General features: G+C 31.4%; 1 protein-coding gene across 1 annotated transcript; it reads right to left on the bottom strand.

The window, feature by feature from the left end:
- Positions 1-12,189: 12,189 nt before the first annotated feature.
- LOC134727808 (uncharacterized) lies at positions 12,190-13,337 on the bottom strand. Its single transcript, XM_063592199.1, has 2 exons — positions 13,266-13,337; positions 12,190-12,759 (listed from the first exon to the last, which is right to left on the bottom strand). The coding sequence occupies exons 1-2, from the start codon at positions 13,335-13,337 to the stop codon at positions 12,190-12,192; spliced, it is 642 nt and encodes a 213-aa protein (XP_063448269.1).
- Between the last annotated feature and the right edge of the window lie 204 nt (positions 13,338-13,541).

The raw sequence follows: 13,541 nt of genomic DNA, 5'->3' as shown, positions 1-13,541 counted from the left end.
ATATTCGAGCTAGTGAATAAAGCTTATTTAAAAACTGAAATAACTTAAGTAGAACAATGATGAAACATATTTTCAGTTTCAAATGACGTAAACCCGATTTATCGTTTGGTTAAATTCCTTGCGTATTCTTAGCTTATCTATACTTTTAATAAGCTTTAGCTGTTCACATGTTTTCATTATTATGGTAAGTCCTTCATTAATTTGCACAGAAAGGATACTGTTTTACCATTAATCGTGGTAGTCTATCAACATATTTGCACAGCTAAAGAACTATGCAATTATGGCGAGACATACATGTAGATCGGGGTTATATAAAAAATCAAATAAAATCATACCATACACATGATATAGAACAAAAGACTTTTCGGCTAATTTAAGTTTATGTCATATATATTCGCTTGTGTTTCATTGGTATCATATGTATTAACTATTTAACTAATGAAATAAAACTTCTCTTGATTATTTTAAGTCAATACCAGCTATAACAAAAACTTCTATAAGAAATGAATAGATCTATGTTAATATTTCTCCTATCAAACCAGACATAAAGTTGATGATACATGATGATTATTACTTCAATATAAAACTATCTAAACCCCATATAAATACTTTTAAAACAAAAATAATAAATCAAAATCTATAATCATTGATTCTATTCAAAAAACAATTTACTATTATGTCCGTTATGAACAAACAAGCTGCATTGCTGTCGTACTTATATCCTTTACCATGTACAATATGTATTTTGTGATTCAATCTGTCAATTAAACCTGGATATGAAAAGTTCAAAAAACTAGGTCAATCAATACGGAAGTGATGTATCTCACTCTAGAAGGCCGTACACACTTGATTAACATTTAATTAAAATAAAATCGTGTACCAATTGAAAATATTTCAGTTATCATTAAACGAAGCCCTGTATTAAATCGAAGCCTTTGAGACCTTAAACATTTTCTTTATTGGCATAGTGTGTCCTCTGTAAGATACACGTGTTGTTCTATTGATGTATCGTTCATGAAATTTCATTAAGATTTTAAACGAATAAGAGTAAATTAAGAAACATTATAAGTAAATCCGCTTTTCAGATCTCGAACATTCAAATCAAATAACACATTCAAGTGCATCTATTTTGAGATACATTATCTACAGAACTTCCTAGAGAAGTGATAAGAACAAATTATTTTTTCATTATTTGATGCACTTAAAACAAACTCTACATGTGTTAAACAAAACTTAAGAGGCTGTCTAAGTAAATATCAGGCAAATCCTATGATATGGGTGGCACAACATATTTTTCCCCACAGAATGTTTGGTTGCAATGCAATGTTTATATCATACACAGGATGTATATGTCAAAGATATTTTTGAATCAACAGTGGATGGCTCAGAAAATGATTTTAAAGTTCACTAACAATGCAACACAATTTTGTACAAAATGAAGAGTTATCTCCCCTTTTCAATGAATTTTCAGTATTTCTATGTATTGTATTTGTTGCAGTAAATATAAAAACACAATTTAACTTTGAGAAAGAATGAAATAGATGAAAAAAAAAAAATTGAAAACAAAATAAGTCATGCGCCATCCAATGCCTCGTTTTTCCATGGATACCCTCTTAATTGTTGCTAACATCACCCTTAGGCATTTAGTTTTATAAAAAAAATGACATCGTATTTGTCTAGTTTAAGATAAATAAAACACATAAAAGATAAAATTCATTCAGATAATTTAAGTTTTCTGAGGGAACAGGATTCCTTTGTTTAGTGTTTTGTTTTATTTTGATTTAACAAAAAGTATTTATTAAATAAGCACACAGTGTGTTTATGCTGGGTTTTTTTGTTAGTCGGAAGTTTGCATTTGCAAAGATTTGCTGATGCTAATGACGACATAAAGTTATCCCCACAATGCATTCCTGCATTTTGTTAGAATGCTTTTTGAGACCTTTATACAATTTTGAGTGTCTTTGTTTTGATGACATGCACAATTTTTCTATTTAGTTTTTTTTCCAATATTGTTTTCTCCACGCTTCGGCATTCGGCTCAAGCATTATTTTACATTCTGCCATTTTTTTTTAGAATACAATTTAATTCATTTTAGTGTTTCTGTTCGCAAAAAGTGATATAAGAAAAGGCTGCTTGTTGGCTATCAGTCCCCGAGTGTATTATCAGTTCAGTAGTCAGTAGTTTGGGGGAAACTGACATACCTTTCTTAAAAGAATAACTGAAAACTCGAAAAAATATATATTATAATACAGTTCTGTAGTTACATCTGGAATAGAATTACAGACAAGATAAGATTACAGTTTAATGACGATATTAAAGAAATGTATGTCTCCTTTTTGAATGTATTTAGCTTTAACGAGTGTGAATGCAATGATCGGGTAGATGTTGATTAAAATGGTGTCTTCTCTGAGTTTTCACTGCTTATATAAAAAATGCCGTTAGTTTTCTCGTTTGAATTGTTTTACATTGTCTTATCGGGGCCTTTTATAGCTGACTATGCGGTATGGGATTTCTCATTGTTGAAGGCCGTACGGTGACCTATAGCTGTTAATGCCTGTGTCATTTTGGTCTCTTGTGGACAGTTGTCTCATTGGCAACCATACCACATCTTTTTTTTATAGATGTGTTTTAAGGTGGTATGGGTGTCTTTCGCCATCTTGGATTGTAAAAAACAGAGAATCTAAGGTCCATATTTTCTATCAAATTTGATGCAGGAATGCAAATACTTAATGGGAATTTTCATTTAAAAGAACCAATTTATAAGAATATAACTTAGAAATATTAATATTTTTACAAGTGCAGATCATTTTTTGTAGATTTTGAATATTTTCAAATTGGCATTTTAAGGGGAGGTAACACTAAAACAGTGCAATTTCTGTTGAACTCTACATGAAATTTTCCTATTTTGTCTTTTAGCCGGAAAAAACGTAAGGTGACCCTATCTTTTCTTTTGATATTCTCAAAGCATTGTCTGAAAGCAATCTTTTCCTAATTTATTTTACAATTCTATCATTTTGTTTAGTTTCTATACACAAAATGTTGTTTTTTCCTGTATAATCCATACAAAATTTGTCATTTTGTCACGTCCTGTAGCTTGAGAAAATGCGCGGTGACCTATCATTTTTCTAATATTTTTGAACATGTATCAATAGATACTACATTTTGACAAAGTATGAACAAATTCTATCATTTTTATTTTAGACTCCCATACTACATTAAGGGTAATTTTCTGTCGTTATTAACGTCAACATATTTTTGCAATGGCAAGTTTCCTGAAATAAATGAACTTCCGATTTACAAAAATATAAGGAAATTGTAATAACTTTATTTTATTATTATGTCATTGATCTGTTTGTATATACACCAATTCTTTTACTTGTTAAGAGATAAACACTTTTACAAAACATGTAATAGAAGAACCGTTTACCTTATAGATGTATTATCTTTAAGATTAACGTTATCAGATGACCTTTTACTGTCAAACAAGCATTTACTTAGCAGGTTAACTATATACTATGAAATGAATGTAATAATGAAAGAATGAGCGAATAACTATGTCCATATGCCCTGTAGTTGAAGTAATATTAACAAAATAAAACGATACAACCTGCATCTGTGATTGGTGTGTGACGTTTCAAAACAGAAATTAATTTCATTAAATTACAAAATTGAATTATAAACGATATGTACAAACACAAAATAAAACACACTGTTTGCTTTGAATGAACTTTATCTTTTATATGTTTTTGTTTTGTTTAAATAAAACCAAGCAAATATATAAAAAAAAAACTTCTTGAATTTTTCTAAACTTGACAAACACGATAAATAATGTTTGAAGAAAATAAAGTGGCTATAGTGATGCTCGTGACAATTAAATTGATTGAACACATTAAGAGTTTTGCAGAGTACAGTCTTTTGAAGTACATACAAAAATAAATGAACGTTATGTCCTCAGTACTTCTATAGGCAATTCTGTAAAAAAAGATTATTGAATGCCTCATTGATTTTTACTCCCCTGCAAAACGAATAATGTTATCTAGTACATACATGAAGGGGCACGTACACCCCATCGACATTCTTATTCCGTTTGGAGTTCATGTGACTCCTTCATCTTAATAAAGGTTACATTTCAAACATGAATTTTCGAGATTTGAAAATCGGCTTAAATTATGTTGTCGTTTCATTTACTCCAATTTACTCTTACAGCGGACACACTTTAACAATGAAGAAAATGTTGAAGGTATTTCAAATAGTATGCCTCGATTAAATATACGCTTTTATTGTTAATGATAACTGAACTATTTTCAATTGGTACGCGATTTCATTTCCATTTAAAGTTAATGAAGTGTAAACGGCCTTCTAGAGTGAAATACAGTACTTCCGTATTGATTAACCTAGTTAATGAACTTTCCCTATCCATGTTAAATGATCTGGAATATTAAATCACAAAATACATACTGGACATGGTAAATGGTAAACTTACAACATAAATGCAACTATGGTCATAACGGACAGGGCTGTAATTTTTATTTTTAAAAGAATCAATGAATGTTTGTTTTTTATTTATTATTTTGCTATCAAAATGTGGTATTTGTTTTAAAATGCATTTATTTGGGCTGTAGATAGTTTTATATTGAAGTATTAATTAACTACACTGTTATTGGACTTAATATGATGAAACCTTCCTATTCAATATAAGGTGTAAACTCGGCCAATACAGAATAACTCGGCCAATATAGATTTTTTTTGTATTGGCCGAGTTATTCTATGTTGGCCGAGTTGGCACAAGTGCAGGATTTCGGAACGTCTCTAGTTTTTACATCGAAAGTCATGAAAAACAGAAACTGAAAGTAAGCAGTTGTTTTGAAGACACAGTTGTCATTTAGTCATCTAAACATGCTGAAAATGTCAGTATGGCATACATTTCAGGCTAAAGACGGTCACATTCATTTAAAAAGTATTTTGAAAGCAGATGATAGAACTTTTTCAGGTTTGGGGAACGAGTAGATTATCACAAAGTTCATTTCTTGACGACCTCGGACCTGTTTACTTTCGCTCTTTTTTTTTTGTAAACTTTCATTTATTTTTTCAACCCGAACCAGGCATTCTGTAACTATGAAAATCTCTGTTCTTTGGTAATTTGGCTTATGGATAGTGGTATCAATATCAACACTTTATAGTGACTGGAAAGGGTAGAAAAATTCATCAGATGAGAAAATGCTGAAGACACCTAGAAACAGCACCAGATCATTATATATATTGCATCTAATAAAAAGAAACTGAGATTTGGATAGTTCCACTTCAACAATTTTCAAGGTAAAAATATTTATCTCTTGTGAAATGAAAAAAAAAAATAAAATTGTAACACTGTAGTTAATTAATAAAGATACTATTACGTGTATTTCTGTATTGGCCTTGTTATTGGTCCTCGGCCAGCTGTATTGGCCTTCGGCTTCGCCTCAGGCCAATACAGAAATACTTACGTAATAATATCATAGTAATTTTATCGATTAAGTTTTGTGCAACGTACATACATGAATCATAAACAATAAAATTCCACCAGCAGTGGCATCGACCCAGTGGTTGTAAATAAACTCATCATATAAACCAGGATTAAAATTTTATGTTTTACGTTAGACGAGTCTACATAAAAATTAACCGCATGTCTGGTTTGAAGGATGATAAGTTAAATGCTTCGATTCAATAATTACAAAAGTTCGTGTATTAGCTGGTATTTGTTTTAGCAAATATTTTATTGTGATAATCAAGAGAAGTTTTATCTTATCAGTTAAATAAGTAATAAATATGAATTCCCCATGAAAACACGCAAATAGATATAACGAAAATACAATTTAGTCAACAAGTCTCTTGTTTTATATCGTTTGATTTTATAAGAAATAATATATAACCCCGATCTACATTTATGTCCAGCCACAATTGCATAATTTGTAGCTACGTATGTATATATTGATAGAATATAAGCGTTTATGGTAATAATGGTGTCCTTTCTGTGAAAATTATTGAAAGAATTAAACATAAGATGCACATAAGTGAATGAGTGAAAAGCTAAACAAATTATTAAAATTTAAAAAAAGACAGGTATATTCCCAAAATTAAATCGGGTTTACGTCATTTAAAACATGGTGCATACATCACTGTCAACATGTTCAATATGACGAATCTATAAGCAACCAATGAACACAAATTTTTCGCTACAACTCAACAACCGTTCCTTTCTATTTTTAACAATGAACGTTTAAAAAGTGTGATACATTTGGTTGGCTACATTAAACATAGGTGCTTAAACTTTAAACAAATATTTCCGGCCAAAGAAGGGGATTTGAAATTATATATGATTGTGGTTTACGGCGTAGTGTGTAGGTAATGTAAAATGTTGTTTTAAAATTATAAGTTTACTCTTTTACAAGTATGTTAACCTATTAAAGAGAAAAGAAACCTGGAAAATTCTTCCGTATCAACCTGTTTGAAAAGTGATGTCATATTTCTTCTTTTCCGTAAACGATGTTCTAAAACACGTTCATATAATAGATTACCGCACAAATATAGTTTACATAATTAGTCATTTGGTGCTTATACAAAAACTAATAAAACATAATGCAAACTCCGCCCCCCCCCCCCCCCCCCCCCCAACACACACAAAAACAACCCTCTAGAAAACCAGTTTAAGATAAATAAAAAGAATATCGCATTTTAAAAAGTAAACTGAAAAATGAAACCATCTTCATTACTATTCCGAGGCTATCATGACGACTCCACACATATGTATGGAGTTAATGAACATAGAAGTTGCGATAGGAGATCTATTTTTCAGGATACATTCATAAAGATTTAAAGTAAAACTTGTCCTCTTGAAATATTTTGTTTTATATATTTGAAAATAAATATAATTCAATTTATTTACGCTAAACAAGCCGATATTATCATCTCATAATGACGATAGGCGTTATGGATATCCGTTACACAAATGACAACAGAAGAAATATTCCAATTGTCAAAACTACAATCCAGTCTCGGTTATTTTTCCAAATGCGACCTAGAGATTTAGACTTATATCCGGGTTCGTACTTACCTGGCTAAAGTGTTGGACAGTCGCTGTTTACCCTCCGTGGATCTTCATGAGTATTTGAGATCACCCACATTTTTCGTTGGGGTTCATATTGCTCATTCTAGTCTTTAATTTATCTTTGTTGTTTTTATTGTACTGTTTTATGTCTGATTGTCTCTTTTTCTTTTCAGGTATTGATTTGTTTATTTTAAACTTATGAGTTTACCCCCCCCCCCCCTTTTCCCTTACTTTGGTATCTATCTTCTATTCCTCGATCATGTTCTTATACTTCAAAAGGCAAGTTTGTGATAAAACATACGCCGTTGATATCTCACTCTATATGGCTAAGCGAGTTACAATGTTTTGAAAGTCACCCTTTCGTGCAGACCATTTAAAATGGCCTCGCTGCTGAAATGCTGCATTATAGAAATGGACAGTTCCTAAAACCATCTCCTTTCTCGTTAACGTTTATTTTCAAACGACCCTTATTTTCAATTTCTAGATGTCGGTCAAGATATAAGGCAGACTCAAAGTCGATGGGATAGATGCGTTCAATATGCTACATAAACTTCAAATTAGGAAATGAAAGGACATCATTCAAATAGCGGAATGTGCAGTTAAAAATAATGCCTACTTCTCAGTTTTCTTTCGTTTTCAAGAAACTCCTGTAGTAAGTTGGCCTGAAACAAATAAAGGAATAAGTTTACAAGAAGAGGAGCATAGTTGGTTCCTTTGGGGACGGTGGTTGTTTTCTAAAAAAAACCAACACAACCTCCTCAATAGCGTAACACATGTATGTTGTCAATAAAGAAATTCCGGCGTTTTGATGATGTAAGTGCCTGAGAACTTTTTGTTTGAAACAGAGTCAGATTTTTCCAAAGTAGGGTTTATATATCCCTCCCTATCATATGATATGTGCAGCGCAGCTACTTTGGCCTTTTACAAGGGAACCAACACGTCCGATTTTCTTTGTTTTTATTTCGGAATAAGGAATACTAGTGTAGAGTGTAAATCGGTCAAATGTGAATACATAGAATTGAGACTGGCAATGGGGAATGTGTCAAAAAGACAACAACCCGACCATAGAGCAGACACAGCCGAAAGCCACCAATGTGTCCTCAATGCAGCGAGAAACTCCCGCACCGTGAGGCGTCCTTCGGCTGGCTCCTAATATACTATTGTAAGATGAACGAGTCTAAGGCCGCGTTAACATTGACCTAACCTCGGTGTTGTGTTAGTGTAATTCACACGTAAACTGAACACAGTTACATTCCCATTGATATAACGCAATGTGTACATGTAGTTTAAATCATGTTTGGTATACATGCAGTCGAAAGTCAATGTATGCCTTGTGTGTGTTAAGTGTACACAAAAAAGGGTATTTAGAACATGAATTTTACCATGTAAATTTAAAGAAGAAACGTGAACTATAAAATTAATATTTATAACAAATATTAATAAAGTTCTTTGTCGAATTATTTGTCTAAACCCGATATATTGTTTTGTTATAAAACAAAACTTTAGGAAGCTTTATTAACTCCCTAATCGAGTCTCAAACCATCATCCTTGCCCAACACATTCGAAAATATCTTGCCGCATGGACTGTCACATTTATGAGCAACTGGATGATTTGGTTGGTACAAAAGCAAGTACAGTTTCTCTTTGCCTAATTAACCCGGGAAAGAAAACAACTTTGAATGAGAACCTCACTTAATATAATTTGTACGTCGTTTGAAATATGCATGAACTATTTGCCACTGGTCTTTACTCAATTAACTCATTAATGCATTACTAATTTTGTAAATTGTATTGTTGCTTGGCTAGAATTTAAAAAAAATATAAAAATTATAATGAAGAAAAAATATTCTGGTCAAGCAGATGACAAAAAAAAAATAATGAATCTAGATTTTCTGCATAGTGTTAAATATTTAAAAAAAAAAAAAAACATTTTCATGATAGCTTTGAACATGATTTTCTGATTCGGACAAAAAACTAAAAATCCACTCTCCTCTTCTTAAGTTACATTGTTGCTCCCTAAGCACGTTCTGCCGCCTTCGTTGTTTTATTGCGTAATTGAGACATCTTTAGTACCTTATAAGATCTTATAGAACTGCAATTCGTCAAAACGGCTTTCATTACTGCAAGAAAAATTGTCCATGAAATTTGAATACAGTTTTATGTAATTACATGTAAATGACAGTTAGTTTACAAGTGTGATAAACTTATGTACAAAGTATTAAACCATATGTACAGTTGTGAACAAACTTAATGTAAAACCAGTGTACATTGCTTTGAACTAATTGGGAACAAGTTAACTGTACATGACGTTTGGTGTGAACACGGCCTTATATTGTATATACTCTAACGGATTTTTGGAATTGTTTAGTATCCACAACTGATTCACGCCAACATACTTTTTGTCATGGAGGAAGGAAATGTAATTTGCAATCTTTTGGTCTTTAATGATTGATGTTGCATATTTATTCATAGAATCATTCAGGGTTTTTCAATACGGATTTTTATTAACGACCTCACAGTCTAAATTTCTGCGAAAAAAGTATCTACCTTTTATTTCTAGTGTTTAACCAGTTGCATGGCATAATCCAACTGTGTCATGGTGTGTTTCAAATTGATGGATTAAGGCTCCAGATATTTTGGGCCTTTGGGTAACACTTACTGTAGAAAAGTGTTATTTACAATTTTAAGGTCGTCAGTAATAGGGTGGACAGTCGGATAATATAAATTGGGAACTATTACATCTGCAATCAGGCGGTTTAAACTTGAGGACCAGCTACACGTGTTTGTTATTGAAAATTTTAGTTTGATTTAGGTATAAGAAAGGATTGTTATCGACTGATCTTGACAATAGAGTGTTTTTTTCGTATAAACTGAAAGAGAATAATGCATAATTCAAACCCTATTTGGTGAAGGAAAGTATATGTTCTCCTTTTCATCTTTTCCAATGAAAACTTGTTTAAAAAATCTGTGACTGGCAATATCCAAGATGATAGCTGTAAAAAAGTATAATCACAAAAATACTGATTCCCTAATTAAATGGCAAAATCAAAAGCACAAACACATCAAACGAAGGGACAACAACTGTCATATTCCTGACTTGGTACAGGCATTTTCTTAGGAAATGGGGGATTGAACCTGGTTTTATTGAGCTAAACCTCTAACTTGTATGACAGTAGCATCAAGTTTATATTGTTTTTTATATGAGTTTGTAATTTATTTCCACACATCTTTCAAACATACACAGGATGGAGTTTATAAGGTGCTAAGGTATAACAATTTGTATAGATGTGATAGATACCCAACGGCTTTTGTTTAAAGGGCAGCAATTCATTTAAATGAACATCATGGAGAGTTATATATAAAAAATAATAGCCATGACTTTATCTACGTTATGAAGAATTCGTGAAAATGTTCATCATATTCTCCGAGCTACTGGATGGCGTAGATAGATTACCTATACCCTCAATTGTGAAATTACAAAATTATGATGTCGCAGTGCATATTTTTAAATCCAGTAGTCTTCCGTTTGTCTACAGAGAGGTGTCGCCAGATGAAGATTGTTCGTCCTGGGGAATACCTTTCTGATGATACGAACTTCTTTCATGAAAAGGATTGAATATTCAGACTAATTAAAATGCTTGAAAGCAATGTTAATCAATGATATGCTGGAAATTTAACCTTTCTTTCAACATGATAAATACAAACTTTTATCGGAATCAAAAGACAGTGTTATCAATCATATTTGTCATATTGTACAATACAACATTTTATATAACACAATGTAAAACTGTAATATAAATTGCATTTTGCAGCTTTTGACAATTTGTTAGACCGGTTCAGGGTTATATGATCAGGTCCTGATAGTCGTATTTGAGGGAGCCAAATCGTAACTGATATACTTAACCCACTGGAAGACTTTAGGGTAGTTGTATAGTTTCTATCTTTTAACATATGGCAGAGGTTTATACATCATAAACATGATAAATAATCACCTGATCATATTTCTTTATCTGTTATTAAATTGTTGTGTTTTTTTAAATACCAATATGTAGACGTTTATAACATGAATAAGACAGAAATTATAAAAAGTAAAATTTTATTACAAAAAGTAATAACAAATAAATGCAACATTAAAAGCATACAAAGCTTCAAAATAAAAATAAATAAAATACAATATAGATTTATAATAAGATACTTTTTGACACTGTTATGGCAGATAATAAACAACTTTATATAATGTTCTTAAAAATCACATTTAAAAAATATTTTTATGATAAACAAAAACAACCCTGCTTTAAAAAAGGCCGTTAGTTTTCTCTTTTGAATTGTTTTACATTGTCATTTTGGAGCCTTTTATAGCTGTCATTGTGGTATTGGCTTTGCTCATTGTTGAATGCCGTACGGTGACCTATAGTTGTTAATTTCTGTGTTATTTTGGTCTCTTGTGGAGTGTTGTCTCATTGGCAATCATACCACATCTTCTTCTTTTTATATTTGTTGAATAAAATTCGATTAGTTCACAGGAATTAATTATTTAACACACTGATATGATTCAAATACTTTACATCATTAATAGCATTTGATACTTTTTTTAATCTTTTAAAACACAGAAAACATATATTATATGGCAAATTGGATCTTAGCATTCAGATTTCTATGTCCGTTTTGTCATATAGCTCTTTAACTGGTTCTTATGCATCCTTTAGTTTTGAATATTCGGCTTTGAGTGTAACTTATGAAAGGAATCTAGAAAAGTGCTTCGGACATTAATCAAGTATTGTTTTCATTAAATACATATAATAAAATGTACAGATTTACACTCTCACACTCGCTTATATTTGAAACTAAAGATACATACTTTAACACTAAAAGTAAAAGTGTACCGAAAATAAATAACATACTAACATATATCTTTTTTTAAACATGCAAAGGTTAGGACTAGTTTACGTAAAGAAATGTTTTTGGGGACGGAAATTTCACTAGTCTTATCGTTTATGTCAATATTTAACAAAACAATATCATAAATATAAAAACATATATGTCCATAGGACATTACAATATGTGTTCCAGTAACTCTGGAATGTTTGTGTTGTATATCATGAACCTTACATTCCTTCTGGTCCATCAGCTGGTGGTAGGGCAGGGGTTATTGGAACATCATTTTCGACCTCTCTTTGCTTTTCACATACATAGGCTATTGGGATATAGGTCTCTGAGACTTCATATTTATAAAGCCCATTGTCACAACCAGTTCTTCGTAAAATCTTGATTTTCTGTTGAATTGGTGAACATTTCTGATCGCCAGAAGCATCTATACATTTAGTACATTTGGTAGCAGCTCTATAGAGTGTATGGGGATATGTTTCAGCAATGTATGGCGTTTGCTCTAAAAACCAAGGGCATGATGTACGTGCCATTAATGGGAGATGAAAACCTTCTAAAAATGTTGAAGGACAACCAATTTTAGTTAAATCTTCCCTTATAGATATCAGTTTCTCAAAATCACTGACCATTGTGTCTTGTTTCCAGCCGTCAGTGAAAAATAATGTCCTGTAATCTACTCCTCCGATTATACTGTCGAATTTAGCCTGTACGTCTTTAGGGTCTGTACATGTTGGTGCACTTTTGACGAACACGATACAATATGTAATGTATACTTTGGCAATTATAAGGATCTGAAAATGAAATGAAGAAAAAACTCAATTGAGGTTTCAAGTTTATTAGATTTCCCAACAGTATTAACAATTGCAGAGGCAATTCAAAAATTCGTTCATTATTAAAACAAATGGTTTAAAATACTTCTATTTTTTAGTTTTATAGATTGGTTTAAATTACTTCTTTTTTTTAGTTTTATAGATTGGTTAAGGAATTTCATCTATTGATGCTAGATGTGAATGAAAATAAACTATGGTCGTGATATATAGACATCACTTTTTAACTGAGTAATTGAAACATTGAACTATTGTTGCTTACATTGATTAAATTCATCTTGTATATTTTCTTGAGAACTTCTTGATGCTGATTGTGTTCTTGTCTTTAGTTGTTGCTGTTATGCATACAGATCTGGTGGTGAACAATATTTAAACCGTGCATTTCTCCGGATGCGTTCTATTTTTATAAATTGGGAATCATTTAATAACTGCATGGGTGTTGAAACAGCTCATACGGCTGATTAACTCACCTTTGTCCCACAAATTGGGAACTTTATTTTAATAGTGTATGCTAAGAAAAATACATAGATATCCCTTATCATTCCTCCCACAAGTAAATTTTCGTTCCGGTAAAAAACTTGTCTTCATACACTCATAAGATTAAGTAATTTTATCCTTAATAGTTTTATTGTTTTCTCAAGTACGACACTTACTTCTTATTCTGTACTATACACGAGGCGTGTATTAAAGGCTAATTTGATTGATTGATTCGTATTTAGTGTGTTATAAACGAAATTATATGGAAT

This window comes from Mytilus trossulus, chromosome 8, assembly GCF_036588685.1.
Source record: "Mytilus trossulus isolate FHL-02 chromosome 8, PNRI_Mtr1.1.1.hap1, whole genome shotgun sequence".
Taxonomy (NCBI): Eukaryota; Metazoa; Mollusca; class Bivalvia; order Mytilida; family Mytilidae; genus Mytilus; species Mytilus trossulus.
The sequence above is the reverse complement of the archived record's forward strand: the minus strand, read 5'-3'. Positions and strand labels throughout refer to the sequence as shown.

Coding starts and splice junctions, on each gene's coding strand:
- LOC134727808 (XM_063592199.1), bottom strand. CDS start 13,337: ATGATAAGGGATATCTATGTATTTTTCTTAGCATACACTATTAAAATA. Junction 12,760..13,265: donor TCCCAATTTGTGGGACAAAG/GTGAGTTAATCA, acceptor TTTCATTTTCAG/ATCCTTATAATTGCCAAAGT.